The following is an 18,955-nucleotide window of genomic DNA, read 5'->3' on the forward strand; positions in this document are numbered from 1 at the left end:
TTTGGGTTCCAAACATCAATAAAGGTTCAGTGGGTTCAAACATCCTGCTCTGGGTATTTATTCCTGTGTGTGTGTGTGTGTGTGTTTAAAATTCATTTGAAGAGGAAGTGAAGCTGGTGCTGAGCCGACAGTCGAAGAACTGAATTCATCTCAGCTTAAATACACTTACTACCACTTGTAGTATCAGCCAATCACACGACGCGCTCATTTTGCAGTGAAGACGCGAGGTCAGAGGTGAATGTGCTGCACTCAGATGGCCTCCACAGACCAGTAGAGGAGCTTTACGGTCATGATGGCTACAACAGCATGTGTGACGTCATAATGATGTCAGATCAACATGGATCCTGATCTCCAGCAGCTCCAGGCTGGTGATGCTGAGGTGTACCTAATAAAGTGTCAGCAGTGTTTCAGGAGTGAAACAGGTTGCACTTTGACCTCTCAGGATCCGTGAGGCCGTTTTCTGGGATCTGATTGGCCAGTAAGCTGCAGGTGAAGCTGACAGGGAGACGGAGACTTTGGCGGAGTCTGCTTTCATTTCTGGTGTTTTGGACGCGTTATTTCGAGGTTACACTTCCTGTGAGCGCTGGGCGAGCTGCACTTCCTCTGACTGACCGCAGAGTGGCGCTGTCACCCTGCAGCAGCAGCTGGGCGCTGCCTTTTGACTTAAAAATATGTATATCCTGAGGTTTTTGAATTCGGAGCTCTCTGTGGGTCCGTGAACGCGGCACAGGCGGATGTCTTCGTGCTCTCAGCAACAGCGGTTTGTGGAGTCGGAGTCGGAGGGTGGAGGAGTGCGGAGCAGACTGCGTGATTCTCTCTGTCCGGATCGATCACAGCTGATCAGATGGGATCGATGTGTTAGAGGTGCGTGGCGTTCACTTTCAGCTGGTTTTAGTTGTTTGTGAAACTTTCGGGGTTTAAACCGAGCGGGTGGGAAACCGAACAGCTGTGTGACCTCTGACCCTTTTAAACAAACGTTAATTAAAGTTCTCGCGGGAAGCAGCATGTGATTGCTGAAGCGGCAAAGTATCGATAGATCAGCGATGGGGTCACGTGCTGCTGTGTTATTTAAAACGTGGTGAAGAAGACTAGCTCAGCTGAGAGAGATGAGCACCGGGCCGTGAACGCCTCCTCCTTAATCAACTCAGCTTTGTGCGTAAAACGATCAGATCAATAATCAATAATCCCAGTCCTCACGGGAGAAGCCAGGCTTCACCCAAAACAGCCTCGTGTGCTCCGTTTTAGCTGCCAAACCACAGCCAGATAAATCCTCTAAAAGTGGCCGAAATTTGAATGGAGTCTGGTTCTGTTTTCTCAAACACCCACAGGACAGCACTGTGTTATCTTTGTCAATGTTAGGCGAAAATTGAGAGACTTGTGAATGAAGCCTGGCTCTGCTCAGAGTGTGAGGACAGACACGAGATCTGGTTGTATTTGAGCAGATGTGTATTATATATAGTATTATATACTAATGAATGTGTGGGAAACCAGCCCTCAGTGTGTCTGTACAGTGTTTTTGTTTGATGAAAATAGAACCAGAAAGTAAGAAGTTCACTTGAATAAACGCAGTCCTAAATTAGCCAGATTGTCAGTTTCCCACTCAGTGCTGTTCTCCTCAAATACAAAGATTGGGAGTTTCAGAATAAAATCTAACGTGAACACAGTTTGAATGAAGTCTGGTGTTGTTTGCTAAGTGTGTGTTCACAGGCACTGTGGTGCTGTCTGACGAGAACTTTTCATTGTGGTGCAGCTGATTGGCTGAGGGGCTGATTATCTGAATGAACAGGTGTTTCCCGAAAGCGCTCGTGTCTTCGGACCCCGGGACAGCAGCTCTGGAGACTCGTTAGTTTACAGATCGATGATGAACATGCACCACCCACTCACGTCAGCAGCTCATACTCAACCACGCGTTTCAATTTTTATTCTGAAAGGCTTCTTCTGCTTCCTCCTCAGATATGGCGTGTGTGTGTGTGTGGCTGGCGTGTGTGTGTCTGCTGAGCATGCGTGTTGAGGCTCATGATGGATTGGATAGAAGCAGTGACTATGCCCACCTGGAGCAGCATCACCATCATGTGGTGTCCACCAGCGACACAACCTCAGGTATGAAGCACTCTGATGTTCATATGTATATGAATGATGTCAGCCACCTCTTATTTAACTGTTTACAAAACAAACCTTTATTCTTTAAACAAACCGGAGATCCTGATTACTTTTCATATTAAAAGACTGTACCATCTTAGGATGCTGTAGATTACATTAATTTTAAATTAAAGTGGCTCAAAATACTGTTATTAATTATGCTAGAAGTCATCGTGATGGCAGAAAAATCCGGAATCATTCCCAGTCCGTTATAATTAGCTTGCTAACTACTTGTTAATCATATTAGCCGTTACCGTAGAGAGTAAATGTTAGTTGTACATCTTTGCTGGAGAAAATTAACATTGTTTGATGATTTTAATACAAGTGACATCATGGTGAGGTTAGATAGCTAGCTGTTAGATCGCTATCCTAGGTAAAACTCGTAGCTGACCATACTAGAGATTTTGGATGAATTAGCCTACCTTATCTACTCAGGACAGTAAGTTTATTACATCAGGTAGCTTTTAACCCCTGTAATGTCCTCTGGATTCCCATACACCTGGGGTATTTGACCTGAGGACAACACACGGGTTAATATGACTGGGTTAGCAAGCATGCTAGTGTAGCTAACATTAGCTAGAATAAAGATGCTAATAATCCGTCCATGAGTCGACTCCTGTCCTAACTGACCAGGGCTTCATTAAATAACACCTGTTTTTTTCCAGTTCATACTAACTAATGCTAGCTTACTGGCTAATGCGAGAAAATTGCTTGATACCCAGCAAGGTTACCTTTGCTGCTACATTTCTACCTGTTTTGCTAATGTTAGTTCAAAATGCTAACTGAACCCAAATCAGGTTTTTTGTGCTTACATGACCTGAAACTCATGAGGAGTTTCCTGAGCTCAAGGCTATTGGCTCATGGACTTCCAATCAAGACTTCTCTTTTAGCGTCACCCCCTTGCTGGACATTAGAAAGCATGCAGACACTGGAAAACTGGCTTCAGTTTTCAGATGTGAAAGCTACGTCCATCTTTTATAAGCAGTCTGGACCTGCCCCTCTGCAGGTTTTCAGGATCAGGCCAATCATAAGAATGTGGGCTTTTAAGGAGGGGTGCCTTAAAGAGACAGGAGCTAAAGCAGCCAGTTTCAGACAGCAGATCTACAGATCTGAGAACAGGCCTGGTAACACGCAGAATAAGCCCTCACCATTAAAACAACTGCTTGTGGAGTTTGACGTGTCAGTGGTTGAGGTTTTCTCCGAGGGTCATGTCTAGTCTGACCCGAGGACAAACGATGATCTGCTGCTCGTTCTTCCGTTGGTCATGTAAAGCAGCGGCGTTCTGTCATCGTAGTAGGAGATGTCTTCATCAAGCATTGGCAGTTATTCAGAGCCGACTCCGGCATGCTGAGACAAGCAGCACGCTGCAGTCAGTGTTTCAGGGCAACACGAAGAGGCGAGAGTTATTTCACGGGCTGACAGAGGCGACGTGACGCTCAGCTATTGTTGCCAAGGACGGCGGCACTTCCTGTGTGCGGTCAGCGTGTTTGTGGGTGTTCTTCATAGGAACCAAACAGCAAGACGGTGTGTGTGTGTGTGTGTGTGTGTGTGTGTGTGTGTGTGTGTGTGTGTGTGTGCGTGCATGCATGTGTGTGTTGTCAGAGCTGTGCAGCAGTGATAGAGTGGGAGCTAGCCGTTGGCAGCTCACCACAGCTTCCTGAAAATGACAAGCTAACAGTGTCAAAGGAAGCAGGGTGACAGATAGGCTCCGCCCACAGCCTGATGGCGGACAGGAAGTAGAGATGGTGAGAAGAGGAGAACGTGCTCCGGTCCTGTGAGAAAACTGAGAGCCTGAAGGTGTTTCAGCTCCACAGGCAGTGATGGTGGTAATAAGGCAGCTGTTACACTTAATGCGTTTGCAGAAGCTGTGCAGGATGCATGATGGGAAGTGTAGTGACTGTGTGACTTTGACTCGACCTCCATCCTCATTATTCCCAGTCATCCGAGTATTTCCGTCCTCACAGCTGCTCGTCTTAAGCCTCAGACGCCGGCGCTCTTCACCTCATCCCGGTCTTCTTCTGTGGTGTCACTGCTAATGACAGAAAACCTGAGCTTGTGTGTGTCTGTGTGTGCGTGTGTGTGTCTGTGTGTGTGTTACTGAGCACAGTTTCTGGTCTGGTGGAGGAACAAACGTGCCTCAGCGAGTTCACCTGTTTCAGGGAACTAAGGGAACGCTTCGGTCTTCACGCCGGCTCTGCTCGGTTCCCAAACACACAGTCCCGTACGCAGCACAGCGCCCCCTGTCACCACCTTCAACCCCTCTTTGGTCTCCATCAGGACTTCTTCCAGCTTCTCCTCGAGCTCGAAGCTGGAGCCGACTGCAGGGAAGCTAAAGCTCCGTCATCTGTCTGACGGGGAGCAGCTGCTCCACATGTCAGCAGTGGAAATATCAACTGATAGTCGAGTCTCAGCGAGTCAACTTTAACTGGTTAGTTTGGTTCAAAGCAGATTTTTTAGACTGGGAGGAGTGAAGGGCCCCTGTGGTGAGTGGGCCCATCGTGTCTCTGGCTGTCCCGTGGACTCGCCTCATAGCTTCTCTCCTGCTCCCAGCGCAGAGCAGGACGAGCTAACACTAACGCAGCAATCTCTAACAAACCACTCAGATGTGATGTCTGCACCTGCACGCAGATCCTGCCCTCCAATCAGTGTCAGTCCTGCTGCTCATCAAGCCTGTGTGACCATCGGACTTCGTCACACAGGCTCACTAAACCCCCACCAACCAAGCCATGCACGACATCCGCCTGATGAAATCTGGCCCTGAACTACAAATTAAAGCCACACACACACAGACACACACACACACACACACACACACACACACACACACACACACTGACACACACACACACTGACACACACTGACACACACACACACACAGACACACAGACACACACAGACACACACACTGACACACACACACACACACACACACACACAGACACACACACACACACACACTGACACACACACACACACACACACACAGACACACACACACACAGACACACACACAGACACACACACACACACACAGACACACACACACACAGACACACACACACACACACAGACACACACACACACACACACACACAGACACACACACACACAGACACACACACACACACACACAGACACACACACACACAGACACACACAGACACACACACACACACACACACACACACACAGACACACACACACACACAGACACACACACACACACACAGACACACACACACACACACACAGACACACACAGACACACACAGATACACACACACACACACACAGACACACACACACACAGACACACACACACACAGACACACACACACACACACACACACACAGACTCTCAGAGGCTGAAATGACCAAATGCAGTCATGAACTTTTCATCTGTTGTCATGTTTGGTGACGATCAGACGCTAGCTGCTAGCAGAGGCTAACAGGAAGTGAGTGTTGCACTTTCAGTTGCTCCCTACTTCCTCGTAGTCGTCGTTGATGTGAACATGAGTTGTTGTTTGGTGGAAACAGAAAGAATAATGAATCACAGACGGAGATGAAACAGAGCTGAAAGACTGAAAGGAGATTTAAAGGCAGACCTAAAATAACTTCCTGCGGGACGCGTCTCCGTTCTGTGACCCAAACAAAGATGGCAGGTGCGAGCGATGAGTGTTTACTCTTCGTGCAGCTGTCTCTGGCTGCGTGTGGCGTGGTCACCAGGACAGGAAGTCACACGTGGATGATACCTGAGCAGCAGAAGGTCAGTCAGAGACGTGTGCCTGCAAAGATGGCGGGAAACTTTTTACAGGCTCATTTATATAAAGTGTCACTCGATGTTGTGTTTGACCCCCGGTGACCTCTGACCACCGCAACAGCACGGTGGGCGGGGATTGTCCCGGCTGTGACTCAGTGACGGATGTTTCCTCTCGTAGATCTGTGCGCGATCGACCAGCAGCTCTGCGAGGACGAGAACTCCCTGCTGAGCTTCGAGGCGATCCGCAGCATCCACAAGCTGATGGACGACGACGCCGACGGCACGGTGGACGCGACCGAGACGGCCGAGGTGAGACACGAGGCGCCGAAAGCTTTACGCGTGCACGCGGCTCAGACTCTAACCGTGAGCTGCTCTCAGTTTCTCAGGGAGGATCTGAAGGATCACAACCCCAAAGCCAAACACAGCAGCTTCCACCGAGCCGACGCCCACATCAGCGTGGAGGACATGTGGAACGCCTGGAAGGGCTCCAAAGGTGGGTGTGAGCGAGGGAGCACCATCACCTCCAACCAGGCTCGCGCACACGCGCCAGTTAAAGATGTGCGGTGTACTTTCCTGTCTGACCCCATCAAAATAAAAGCTGCAGTTAAAACCAGCAGGTGTGAAGGCAGACAGGAAACGAGGGTAAAACTTCTCGACTTCCTGCTCAGTCTGTCAGCAACAAAAACAACGTTTGTCAAACTCTGTTTTTGGAGGAGCGGCTGGATTTAAAGCCGCCATCACTCGGCGACGCTGACAGTTTCCTGTTTGTTTACACACGCCGGCGGCTTCACGTGTGTTTCCTGTGTTTTCAGTCTACAACTGGACGGTGCAGCAGGTGGAGGAGTGGCTCGCCAGCGTCGAGCTGCCTCAGTACCGCGAAAGCTTCAGGACGCACCAGCTGGACGGCCAAGCGCTGCCCAGGTAACCACGATCTTTATTTAACACAGACGCTCGCCGTGAGTCAGCGGTCACACGGAGACGCTGACCCAGTGTAAACATTCAGAGCGCGATGTGTGTGTGTCTGCCGTGTTTCCACTTCCTGCAGGTTGGCGGTGAAGAACGCGACGCTGACCGTGTCCGTGCTGAAGATCTTAGACCGGAGTCACGCTCAGAAGCTGCAGCTCAAAGCTCTCGACATCGTGCTGTTCGGGCCGCCACCAGGTGTGTGTGCGGCAGCGTGTGCGCGTGTTTCTGCGTGTGCTGCTGGTGTGTAACGTCTGTGTGTCTGCAGGCCAGCAGAGCCGCTGGAAGGACCTGGTGCTGGCTCTGTCCATCCTGATGGCGCTCGGCGGCTGCTGGTTCGCCTACGCCCAGACCCGGAAGTCCAGAGACGACCTGGGGAAGCTGATGAAGGACCTGGAGAGCCTGCAGAGGGCGGAGCAAAGCCTGCTCGACCTGCAGGAGAAGTGCGTCCTCCAGCACCACGCCCACACTCAGCTGATGGTCTATAGACCGTATATAAAAGATGGTAGCAGGCAACATTAGCATTTTAGCCTCCATGTTGTGTTTTGGGGGGGGTTGTGACAAGAGGGTGGAGTTACAGACTGTACGCAGGTACCTGCTGACCTGTAACATCCAATTAAAATCCTTCCTCTAAACCAGGGGTGTCCAACTCCAGGCCTCGGGGGCCGGCGTCCTGCAGGTTTTAGATCGCACCCTGGGTCAGCACTCCTGAGTCACGTGATGAGTTCATTAGCAGCCTCTGGAGAACTTCAACGCATGTTTCCATTTAACCATTTAAATCAGCCGTGATGGATCAAGGACACGTCTAAAACCTGCAGGACACCGACCCCCGAGGCCTGGAGTTGGACACCCCTGCTCTAAACTGTTAACTGAACAGCAGTAACCTTATGGGTTTATTTAACACCACAAAGACGGCCCAGAGGTGAAGCACGCAGCTGCAGCCTGTCATCAAACAGGCCACGCCCCCAGCAGTGGCTCTGTGTTTTGGCAGCTTGTTTAAAAAAGTCCTGAGAAAAAACAGAGCAGCTCGTTTTATTCTAACTGTGACAGCACAAGGAAGCAGTGTGTGTGTCTGTGTGTGTGTGTGTGTCTGTGTGTGTGTGTCTGTGTGTGTGTGCGTGTGTGTGTGTGTGTCTGTGTGTGTGTGTGTGGACAGCCTCTGCAGAGGTGTTCTGTCTGAAGTCCTTTTATGGGCATGAGTGCCCAGCAGCTCACTCTGCACACACACACACACACGGACAGACACACACACACACACACACACACGCTGTAACAGCGGTCACATTGCAGATCAAAGTGATAGCGTTGCCATGGCAGCAAGCAGTTATCTTGATAGTAATCGTGTGTTTGTTTTATAAAGTCAGCTGATCTCCGCACGCTGCAGCTCCAGATGTTTGCAGGTCTGGACCTTCTTCACGAGACAGACGAGCTTCCTGTGTGGATGCAGCGATGCGTTCGCTGGCCGTGGTTCTCGGAGACGTTGCTCCTGCTCACTGTGCTCTCACTAGTGGACGACGCGCTCAGTCTCTCACAGAGCAGCTGCTCCTCCTTGATCCTGGTTCTGTTGGAGAACTCTTCGTGTTAAAGAGGGGTTCTTCCTCCCCCCTGTCTCTGATTGCTTCTCAGAAAGCACACTCACACCGTCATCATCCTCACTGCTCCTGTGTCCGCTTACATCAGGAGTTAAAACACAACTGTTATTACTACTGTTGCTACTTTTACACACTCAGCTGATCTGCTGGGATCAATTGAAGCATCGGCTCTGTTTCCTGTCTGAAATCCCCCAGCTGCTGTCCGTTTGTCCTCTGTCTCCAAAAATAGATCCCCCCCCAACACACACACACACACACACACACACACACACACATGTCTCCTCAGGTGGAAGAACAGCGCCTCCTGCTGCCATCAGTAATAACTGAAGGCCTGCAGCTTCTTTGTGTTGCTGCACTGGCATGCTGAAGTCATCAGTCACATGACAGGAAGTCAAGCTTCTTAATTGTGAATATTTTCCAGATTCAAAATTTTTTTCTGACTAAACAGTAAAATGAGTAAGAAGTTCACAGGTTAATCATCAGTAAAAGTCAATAAGGAAATGTGTCAGTTAGGAAATAGTAGAGTAGGAATAAAAACAGTTTCATTCTAAAAGTTCAGAGCTCTGACCTCACTTCCTGTACTAACAGGAAATGCTGATCTCCTTCATAACGATGTGGCTGTGGGGTCGTGAGGAGAGTCAGACGTGAGCTTCAGCAAATCTGCGACATGCAGACTTGAAGTTTCAGTTTCTTCAGTTTTTATTTGGGACTTTTGCCATTTCTGTGACCATCAAAGTTGCCCTTCATCAGAGCCTCGGCTCCAGCTCCTCACAGCTCCCTCAGTTTGTGGGCTCGACACACTGAGAACATCGTTAAAGTCCGACTTCAGCAGTTTGGTGACAGCCTGTGAGTTTTCCAATCTGCTGGAGCTCCTGTCCCACAGCTTAGCCACAAGTATCATTATTATTAAATTAATGTTTTGCAAACTCTCAGATCTGAATCTGATCCAGAACGTGTTGTCGTTGCATGAGAAGCCAGCTAACCTCAGCTGAGACTGTCAGGTTGGCGTGTTTTGACGATTCTTAAACATCATTCGAACGCGCATCTCCGTAAACGTCTTTGACTCTGTGGAAACGGGACACGGGTGGAAAGTGGTGAAGCCGTTTTTAACCCGACGTGTTGCTGCTCTCGTTGGTTTTCATGGCAGGCTGCAGCAGGCTCAAGAGGAGCAGCGCTGCGTCCAGGTGGAGAAGGTGAAAGTGGAGGAGGAGCTGAGGAGCGAGATCAACTCGGCCAAGGAGGAAGCTCTGCGGCTTCGTGAGCTGCGAGAGGGAAACAAGAACGAGCGGAGCCGGCAGAAATATGCCGAGGAGGAGCTGGAGCAGGTGGGGCCGTTTAAAACGCCGCCCGTCCGTCCCTCCATCAGTTCATCGGCTCATCTTTGTTCTGTGTTCACCGCAGGTCCGCAAGGTGCTGAAAAAGGCAGAGCGGGAGCTGGAGTCGCGAGCCCGCTGGACACCGCCGGAGGCGCTGCAGAAGTGGCTGCAGCTGACGCACGAAATCGAAGTTCAGTATTACAACATCAAGAAACAGAGCGCTGAGCGGCAGCTGCTACAGGCCAGAGAGGGGGTGAGTGAAGTGTTGGCTTAAATTTAACGTTTCTCTGATGGACGTCTCTCAGGGACACTTCCTGCCGTGGAAAACGGCCAAAAAGCAACTTTCCAAAAAGCAAAAACCGTCCCTGAGCCCCTTCAAGGTCGTCTCCAGGACCTCTGGAGCTGCTTCTACTTTCAGATCTGTCTGGAAGACCTGCTCTGGTGTCCTGCAAACATCAAACTCTTAGTCAGAAAGTGTCCAAACCTGACAAACCTGTTGGTGTCCTCTGGGGCGTTCATGGTGAGTTCACCAGTCAGGGAGAGGCGGGGACATCCTGATGCATGAGGGAAACGGTCAAGCCCACTGAGGCCTTTCAAGAAAAGCTGGAGCTGACTGGTCCAAATTTCGTTTTATACAGAAACAGGGCCTGAGCAGAACCACAGAACTTTAATAAGTCTGAAAGTGGATATTTACGAGTGTAATACGAACCAAAATTTTGTATCATGTTTGGTTTAGATGCACTATGAGAGCTGGAAGCGGAAGTTGTCCAGGCTCTTTAGTCTGGTTTGACAGTGTGTTTCCTGCAGCAAAACCCTTCATTATCCTCAAAGACTTCCTGGAAAATAATTAGTTATAGTTAATTAGTTATTAGCTAAAAATAGTTGGGGGCTTGTCCGGGATTGAGCCAACAGTTTACAACATGCATTTAGCTTTCTTTCCTAAACGGGAGCTGAGGTGACTACTGTGGAAGTCCTGACTGACAAAGAGTTGATGTCAAATATTCAAGCTGAGGGTCACTGTTGAGACTAAATGTGGTGGGAATCCTTGATCAACATATGGTTGCATGGGGAGATGGCCTTGAATGCACCTCACACATGATACAGGAACCATATCGGGATCCTCATCATCTCTACATTTTGTCATCCTGACTGTGAGACAAACAAGCTCAAGCACACATGATGAAGACGCTGTCATGAGATTTGAGCTAAGATTTATAGATTTGTAGGAGCAGCACAGTAAACTGCAAAGAATCGATATATTCTGATATTGGTTTACCATTACGGTGAGAAAGAACACACGCTAACATTGATGATGATGATGAGGCTGGTGTTTCAGGCAGAGAAGATCAAGAAGAAGAGGAGTTCTCTGTTCGGCACGTTTCACGTGGCTCACAGCTCCTCGCTGGATGACGTCGATCACAAGATCCTCTCCGCCAAGTGAGTAAGCGCAAAGCCTGCAGTTCCTCTGATGTCCAGCGGAGGCAGCAGTGAGTCGGTGCTCCCATGTTAAACTTTACAGCAGTATCAAACATGTTTGCAGCCTGATACACAAACTGTTTGGTCTCTGTAGATTATTTGTCTAAATAACCAGTTTTAAGTTAAATTAAGGCTTAGAATTGGCATTTGGAGGGGCGTGGCCTGCTTGATGGACAGGTGACTGTGGAGTCCCTGAACTATTCTTTCTTTATAAAGATTCCTGTTTCTTTCCTCTGTGCTCACTCTGTGGGAATATATTTGCTGATACGTCCCGTTACACGTGCACCTGTGTTACCTGCACAGGTAGCTTATTTTGCTCCTCTTCCTCCTCAGACAGGCCCTGGCTGAGGTGACAGCGGCGCTGCGGGAGAAGCTGCACCGCTGGCAGCAGATCGAGTCTCTGACGGGCTTCTGTTTGGTCACCAATCCAGGCCTCGGTGCGCTAGCCACCGCCCTCAACCTGGACCCGTCCTTCCTCGGGCTGCGACCGCCGACCCCTCAGCACCTTATCCTTTCTGATGACCTCGATGACATGGACGAGGACATCCTTTCTCCGGGGACGCTGCAGTGTAAGTCTGCTCTGTGGCGTCATCACAGTAACCCTGAGTCAGTTTAACTAGCAGTTGGAAAGTCGGCTGTGATCCTGAGTTAGCTTAGTTAAGCTAACTGAGTTAGCTTAGTTAAGCTAGCTTAGTTAAGCTAACTCAGGATCGCTTTGATGGCTCTTAACCTGCTGCCTTTTGCAGATCAGCTGATCTTCTACACTCAGAAACAAAGATTTGGATGTTCTGATTCATACACTTTTGCTCTCTGATCATTTCGTTAGAATAAAATCTTAAGGTGAAGTCCTGAACCTTCAACTCTTCTTCTTCAGAGTCACATGATGCAACAAAAACACAAACCCTAATCTTCAGAGTTAACTTACCTTCTCTCAGCTCACCTGTGGTCCCCTCTCTGTCTCCACCGCCTCCTCTGATTGGTCTTATTTTCTTGCCGTCTCTTGATTGGCTCCTTCCAGACGCAGCGTGGCAGATGGATCGGCGAGTCAGCGACCTCTGGCCCCTGAGTGGCATCGCAGACACCCAGTCACCGTGGAAACAATCCGGTTGGCCTCACCGCTTTCTTAGCCTTCCTCTCTTCTGATTGGTTCATACCTCTGTACAAACCCACCCAATCAGCACTTAAAACACATTTAAGATCCTTTAAAGCATTTCAAAGGAACCTGATCAGAGGAAAAATTCAGAATAATTTAAGTCTGAATAATCCTTTTCAGTCAGACACAGAGGTATTGATCAGTCATGCAGAGACGTTCACATGAACACAGATTCTTTTTCTTTGAAGTGCGTTTCACTATAGAAAGTTTCCTTTAATCAAGGAAGTTAGATTCAAAGTCCTTGATGGAAATGTCAGAATATTAAACAGTTTGATCGTAACACACGGGAGCTGCTGGCTGTTCCACCTGAAACTGATGTTACAATGTAACTATAGGCACCAATGTAACTATAGGGGTATGATTGTAGCTAATGTAACTACAGGTACAAATGTAACTGTGCCAGCTTTATGTAGTTACCTGTTTCAGGTATTAAAGATAAAGTAAATTTTTAAAAAAAGATTAATACCAAATCACAATAAATATTCATATTATTCATGATTAAAGTCAGACTTTTATTCTGATAAGTGAACGTTTAACTACTGATTTTGTCAGATTTGGGAAAGTTTATATTTTTTTAATGAAGATCATTTTTATCTGTATTTTTGAATCACACCTTTTTGTGGTTTATTTTATCACCTTTCAAATTTTTAGAATTGTATTTTTTTTAAGTGGACAAACTGTCAAATTGAGCAGTTACCTTTTCGTGGGCTGTAAGACCTCGCTGAACATGGATACACTAAAATATCTAAAAGAGCATCAAGTTTGTGTTTAAACATGATGATTTAATGGATACAAACTTTGAATATTTTATAGCCTTGACCAGAAATGACCTTCTCTAGATTATCAGGCTGACGTGTGTGTGTGTGTGTGTGTGTGTGTGTGTGTGTGATAGCAAACACTGAAATACAGTTTTTGCAGCAATAAAGTTTGTTCACTCAAATTTAGCTTTTCTTCGCTCAAAATAAATTTTTCCTCAAAGTGCAACACTTGCACCTACATTTTTTTTTATGTTTGCTCAGAATAGTGGCACAAAGACTAAATGGGTAACATTAATATTCAGATTTGAATCTGAATATTTTTTAAATTCTTTTAAAATCAGTGAGTTTATTACGTTTGGCACGAATGATTTTTAGTTACTGTGTCAAAATATTAAACCGGGTCAGTGTCCCTGTGAACGCCTCTTCGAGTGTTTCTCTTCTTCCTCCTCATCTTCTTCCTCCCGTGTGGTTGGACATTCAAACTTCATTTTGTTCTTCTGCTTTTTCTCTGAAGTCCCGGAGCCCTCGCTTCATTTTAATAACCTGCTTCTGCCTCTTCCTTTCACTAACATCCACTTTAATAGCAGCTGAACATGTTTTGTAACTCGGCTCGACTGTGACGTCAGTTCATGCAGCAAAAGCTTGAAACACAAACAAAAATCGCTTGTAGAAAAATAAAACGAGCTCAGGTTGAACGACAGAAGAGCTCAAAGAAGAAACATGAAAAATGTTCTGAAGAAAACACAGGATTTTATTTTGAAGGTTTGGCTGCTAAATTTCAAAATACAAGCACATTTTTCTTTGTGACCCTTTTTAAACTGCTTTCTTCTATTTATGAGCTGAATTTATTTGAGCTTTCCAAAATAAAAGCCTCATTTGTAACTCTACTCTCTCTGTCCTGCAGCTCACAGTGTGATGCCCCTGCGACAGAGGATCGGAGACCCCGCCCTGAACACTTTCAGCTCTCAGAGGTTGGTTGAAGGGCGGAGCTTGGTTCCACAGGAAGGACGTGACCCGTTCACATCGTGCCGCCCTCCCAGCGGCCGGCAGAATCGCAGCCGCTCCATTGGCCACCTGGAGTTCCCCCCTGTGCCTCCCCCCTCTCTCTCCTCCGCCCTGTCTCACCCCTCCCTCAGCCCCACCTCCTCTTCTCACCCCCCCACCTTCTCCTGCTCTCCTCCACCTTCTGACTCTTCTTCATGCGCTGATGGCACCGCCCACTTTTCTGCTCCGTTCCTCCGTTCTTCCCATTTCCACTCTGCGGAGGCGACGTCCAGCCTCCCGCCTGGAGGGGGCGCTGCGACGAGTCAAGCGCAGCGCTGTCGCTCCAGCAGCTTCCGGTATTTTTCTCTGCATGACTGTTTTCCAAACCTGATGCACTAACGAGACCGAAGCAGTCGAATCAGCGGCCTCGCTCGGTTTGAGATAATTTATGAGACTCGAGTTCAAGTTTTAGTTTGAATTCTCAGGTGGTCAAAAGTGAAGGACATGCAGAGGCCTGCAGGTGATGTGTGGGGACGCCTAAAGGGAGCAGCTGATAGAAGAAGGGACGGTTGTCAAAGTATATTAGAGGTTCAGAGGTTCAGGAGGAACCACGTGGACGCCGTCCTGGCGGTAGAACAGCGAAGCTTCTCTTCGTGGTTCTTCTGGCCGTGTTGCAGGTGTCTGCAAGTACAGCCTGCTTCTGTTTGGGGGACTCGGTGAAGGTGTTCAGATGTACCTCAGCTGGTGTTCAAAGCTGTGAAGTCGACATGTGACCAGAGCTTTGTCTGTATTTCTGGTCAAAAGCAGCTGCAGCTGGACCAGATGTGGTTCAGTCGGCTTCGTCAGAGTGTGGTCCTCAGCTGGAGCGCTTTCTTTCAGAATTTAAAGTATAGTAGTGGTCAGGATCGACATTGTTGTTGTTGAACCCTGGAAAGGTTGTTAGGCCATCAGGTCGATGTGTTTGTGGACTTGCTGAAGACTTGCGAGCTCACCTGGTGTGACCAGAGTGTCCAATGCTGGGGTTGCCTGTTGGATTCAGCCCTGTGAGGTTCATCGACTGGAGCTCAAAGCGTAGGTCATCCTTAGAACTGCGTTTCTGTTCGAGAAACCAAGTTATGATTGAGTATCTCCAGATTTTAAGTTGTCTTTTCTTTTTTATATGGTGGAATAGTCGTCTGGGCTGGAGGAGTGTTGTTGCCCCAAACAATGACGACAGGTTGGAAGGTGGAGGTGAGGTGGAGCTTTGGATTGTTTAGTCCCATCAGGTTTGTGGGAACTGGACGATGGCAACGAGAACTTACTGGTTGATCTGTTTCTACCCTCTGCAGCTGAAGGCTGGCCACTAGGCTCTTGATGCAAACATGGATATAATCCTTCAACAGAGCCCTTTATTATTATTTATTATTTATTTATTATTCATTATTCATAGTTGCTTCAAACATTGGCCTCAAAGGTGCTGTGAGATTACTCCAGGAAGCAGTGCACCAGTTGGTGGTCTCGACTGGTGTATGTGCGCCTTTTGTTGAAGATGTTTAGAAGCTTTAACCTGTTGAGTGGAGGCACTGCTCCTTTAGATGTTTGGATTGATTCATCAGGATGTCTGTTTGGTTTCTTATTCCCAACGATCCCGGGAAAACGTTGCTGCCTTCGTGGTCCAACCTCAGATAAATGGACGAAGACTCTTAAATGTTTTGAATTTAGATTTTAGGATCTTCTACGAGCGATCTTTAGTTCTTAGAGTTAGTGTCCAAGAGTTTTGAGGACTTGACTGACTTTCCTTCCAAACCTCAACATTCAGGTTGAGAGTTTAGGTAAGAAGAGATCAGGGGTGCGGCTCGCTTTGCTTAAAGAGCTCTTGATGAATGAGGCCCAATGTTTCACTGTTTCCTGCAGAGTTTCTGTTATTAACATTTATGTCTTTCAGGGTCTCTGTGGTTTGTTGTTTCCCTCTAACTTTACCTTCTACTTAACAGAAAACATCCTCATTCAAAGCTTCTGCTTCACAAACTCTTTATTTTCCTGCAGTAATAAATGTACGAGTCAGTCGTCGGCGCCACGTTTCCACCAGTCCGAGAACCAGTCATTACATATCAACACGTAGCAGGAGGCGGTTTCTTCTGTTCATCCACCATGTTTCTAATCAGACTGCAGCGATTCAGACACGAGCGCACGTTTACGGCGTCGTGTTGGCAGCACAGTTACGGCAGGCGTGACCATGACTGCAGCGGTCTGTGTACTCAGTTATTCCAGCCATGGCTGCCAAACTGCAGCTCAGAGGTGGATTCTGATTTTTAAACATGGTGGCTAAGAAGCTCGAGCAGTCGACCAATCATCTGCAGCTTCACCGAGATGCTCTGTCACCAGCGTCTCGGTGAAGTCGCAGCAGTCGGGCCGAGGCGTGACGCTCACGCAAACCATCGTTTCTGATTTTCTCTTTCAGGGACATCATGAACCGCTCAGACTCTGACTCCGCCCTCCCGCAGTCTCACAGCGACCCCCGAGGTCAGCACAGCTCAAAGTCCTTCCTCCTGACGTCCAGGCTCCACCCACTACAGGACCCGGGCTCCAGGCTGGGTATGGGAGGTGGAGGAGGAGGTCTAGAGAAAAGCTCCAGCCTCGGGGAGCTGAGGGGCATCTCTGCTTCCGTCCTCGCCTCCGCCTGCTCCACGCGCTCCCTCTGCATTACATCGGACGCTACAGACGGAGCCACCGTCTTCTCGTCGTCCACCTCTTCCAGCTCGTCAGGTAGCGCCCGGGGGGCGGGGCTCCAGGTTGCCACCAGAAAGGGCGGCACGGAGGAAGACGCCGGTGAGGATAGCGAGTCGTCCGGCAGCCGCAGGAGAAACGCCTTTAACAAGCTCTTCAAGAAGAAACATGGACGCTACTGAGCATCACGCCAAACCTTCACCTGCTCACAGGAACCCAAACGCTTTACGCCGCCGCTGGTTTTCCCTGTTTGATCGTGTCTCTGCATGACAGCGAAGATCAGACCTCACATACCACCAAAGAAAAGACGAGGACGACCAGACCAACCATCAGCCCCAGTGCAGCAGACTAACACCAACATCGGCTCCCAGAGTGTTTAAACGCTGTTGTAGTGGAACTTTCACTGCAGGAACTGCATCCTGTGTAAAAAGCTGTTTGTGAGTTGATATTGTGTGCAGCTGCTTTCACGATGTTACCAAAGAAATGTCACAGTTTTGTTTTTTCCTCTGAAAGTGCCTCAAAGTCCAAAATCTGCTGTGAGGCAGACTGTGGTTTGTAAGTGATGAAGATGCCCCAGAGCACTGCAGTGACTGAGCCTCACCTGTATGGAGGCCTGAAGCTGCCAGACTAAACAGAGTCATGTAAACAGCTCAGTGAATAGAATATTTCTGCCTTTAAATGTACCAAAAATAATAAATGTTGTGGTCTTAAAGCACATCTGCTGGTTCTGTGGGATTCAGGGCGCGTTCACTCCTGCGTCTGTTCAGCCTGTTTCATAAATGACCTTTAGAATAACTTTGAATCATTCCTGATGTCGTCTTTTATCTACTGATAACATACAAACAGGTGATTTTATTATTTCAGATTATTTCATTTGTTCTCATTGTTGTGGAAGAACATGAAAATAGATGAGTGGAAACACCTTTAATAATCTATTAATCCATTTATCAGTTCACTGATCTGAGGGACAGGCGAGTGTTTAACCAGCAGGGGGCAGCACAGAGCAGTCTGTCACCAACTCGGGGCTTCATGTGCGTCTTCAGTTTTATTAAAAGTGCAGCACAGCCTGTACAGAAGCATTAGACTGTCCAAAGGCTACGATTTACAGGTGTTCCCTAAATGCATCAAATGGCCACCGGATGATTTCTCAGAAGCCTTTTGGAGGTAGAAAGTTCTCACGGGTCAAGGTTCCACCTTCAATGACGCCATGTTGGTGTTCTGATTAAAGATGGCAGCATGACCGCCTTTAACAACCAGCCAATAGGAAAGCAGCTTGAAATGATGCTCTGCCCAATGGAAGTCAAATGTTTAAAAATCAAAATATTAAGGATGGAAACAGGAATCTTTGGTTTGGTTGTGCTGGCAGACTGTACGAGTGGTTGTCCAGCTGTTACCATGACAACACCTAGGATGATACAGAAAGGTGAGGTGAGGGGAGGAAGACAGGACGCTGAGGAGGATGATGATGATTCAATGATGAGAAGGCGGTATGGGAGGAACGGGGTGTCTTCGTCAGGGAGGTTTTAGAGAGCTGAGACGTCTTTGACATCCTAAAAGAAGTCCTCCTCCATCAGGACGCTCTGCTGTTTCTACAAGAACGTCTGTGGCAGTTTAACCTTTTCATTGCCGAGGGTTTGTAAGTGTGGCAGAGGGCTCCCAGCATATCCACACCACTGACCCAGTTTACTGTGTTTACTGTGCGCTCGCCAACCTTTAGTCTGATCACCAGAGTAATGCACACACTGAGGAGGACCTCGAGTTCTTCATCATCGATGCAGACCAGGAGGCCGCAGGTCAGTGAACGCCTCGTGTTCTCGGGGGTTGGATTTGAAACGTCTGCGCTTTCTGTTGTAACGACGGAGGTTTTGAGGTTGAGTAACTTCTCTTTGGTCACATTTCCGCAAGCGTCTCTTTCACCTTATAAGGTCTCCTCCTTCATAAAACTTCTTCCTGTCTGCTTCACCCCTCCCCTCCAACCACGTCCTGTGTCTCTGCTTAGTGCTCAAACCGCCAAAGCTGATTGGTCTGCAGATACGGTGACATGCAGTGAAAACAACACTGTAGTAAGTGTGATGTTGTTTGTCCTGAACATGAAAACACGGTTTCA

General features: G+C 48.1%; 1 protein-coding gene across 6 annotated transcripts; it reads left to right on the forward strand.

Annotated features, from left to right (window-relative positions):
• The first annotated feature begins 148 nt into the window (after positions 1-148).
• Positions 149-17,565, forward strand: LOC146510624 (stromal interaction molecule 1-like). 6 transcript variants are annotated; one of them, XM_085175709.1, is made up of 14 exons: positions 149-489; positions 1,954-2,100; positions 6,079-6,209; positions 6,279-6,393; positions 6,713-6,821; positions 6,946-7,061; positions 7,132-7,306; positions 9,603-9,780; positions 9,857-10,024; positions 11,108-11,208; positions 11,581-11,816; positions 12,266-12,352; positions 14,063-14,129; positions 16,583-17,565. In XM_085175709.1, exons 2-14 carry the CDS (start codon positions 1,956-1,958, stop codon positions 17,028-17,030), a joined length of 2,076 nt encoding a protein of 691 aa, XP_085031835.1. In that variant the 5' UTR covers positions 149-489; positions 1,954-1,955; the 3' UTR covers positions 17,031-17,565. The 6 variants fall into 6 exon arrangements, with proteins under 6 accessions (XP_085031835.1, XP_085031834.1, XP_085031832.1 ...); XM_085175706.1 differs by lacking the exon at positions 149-489 and adding an exon at positions 533-864; XM_085175710.1 differs by lacking the exon at positions 149-489 and adding an exon at positions 882-1,152.
• Positions 17,566-18,955: the final 1,390 nt, after the last annotated feature.

Source organism: Neolamprologus multifasciatus, chromosome 10 (genome assembly GCF_963576455.1).
Source record: "Neolamprologus multifasciatus chromosome 10, fNeoMul1.2, whole genome shotgun sequence".
Classification (NCBI taxonomy): domain Eukaryota; kingdom Metazoa; phylum Chordata; class Actinopteri; order Cichliformes; family Cichlidae; genus Neolamprologus; species Neolamprologus multifasciatus.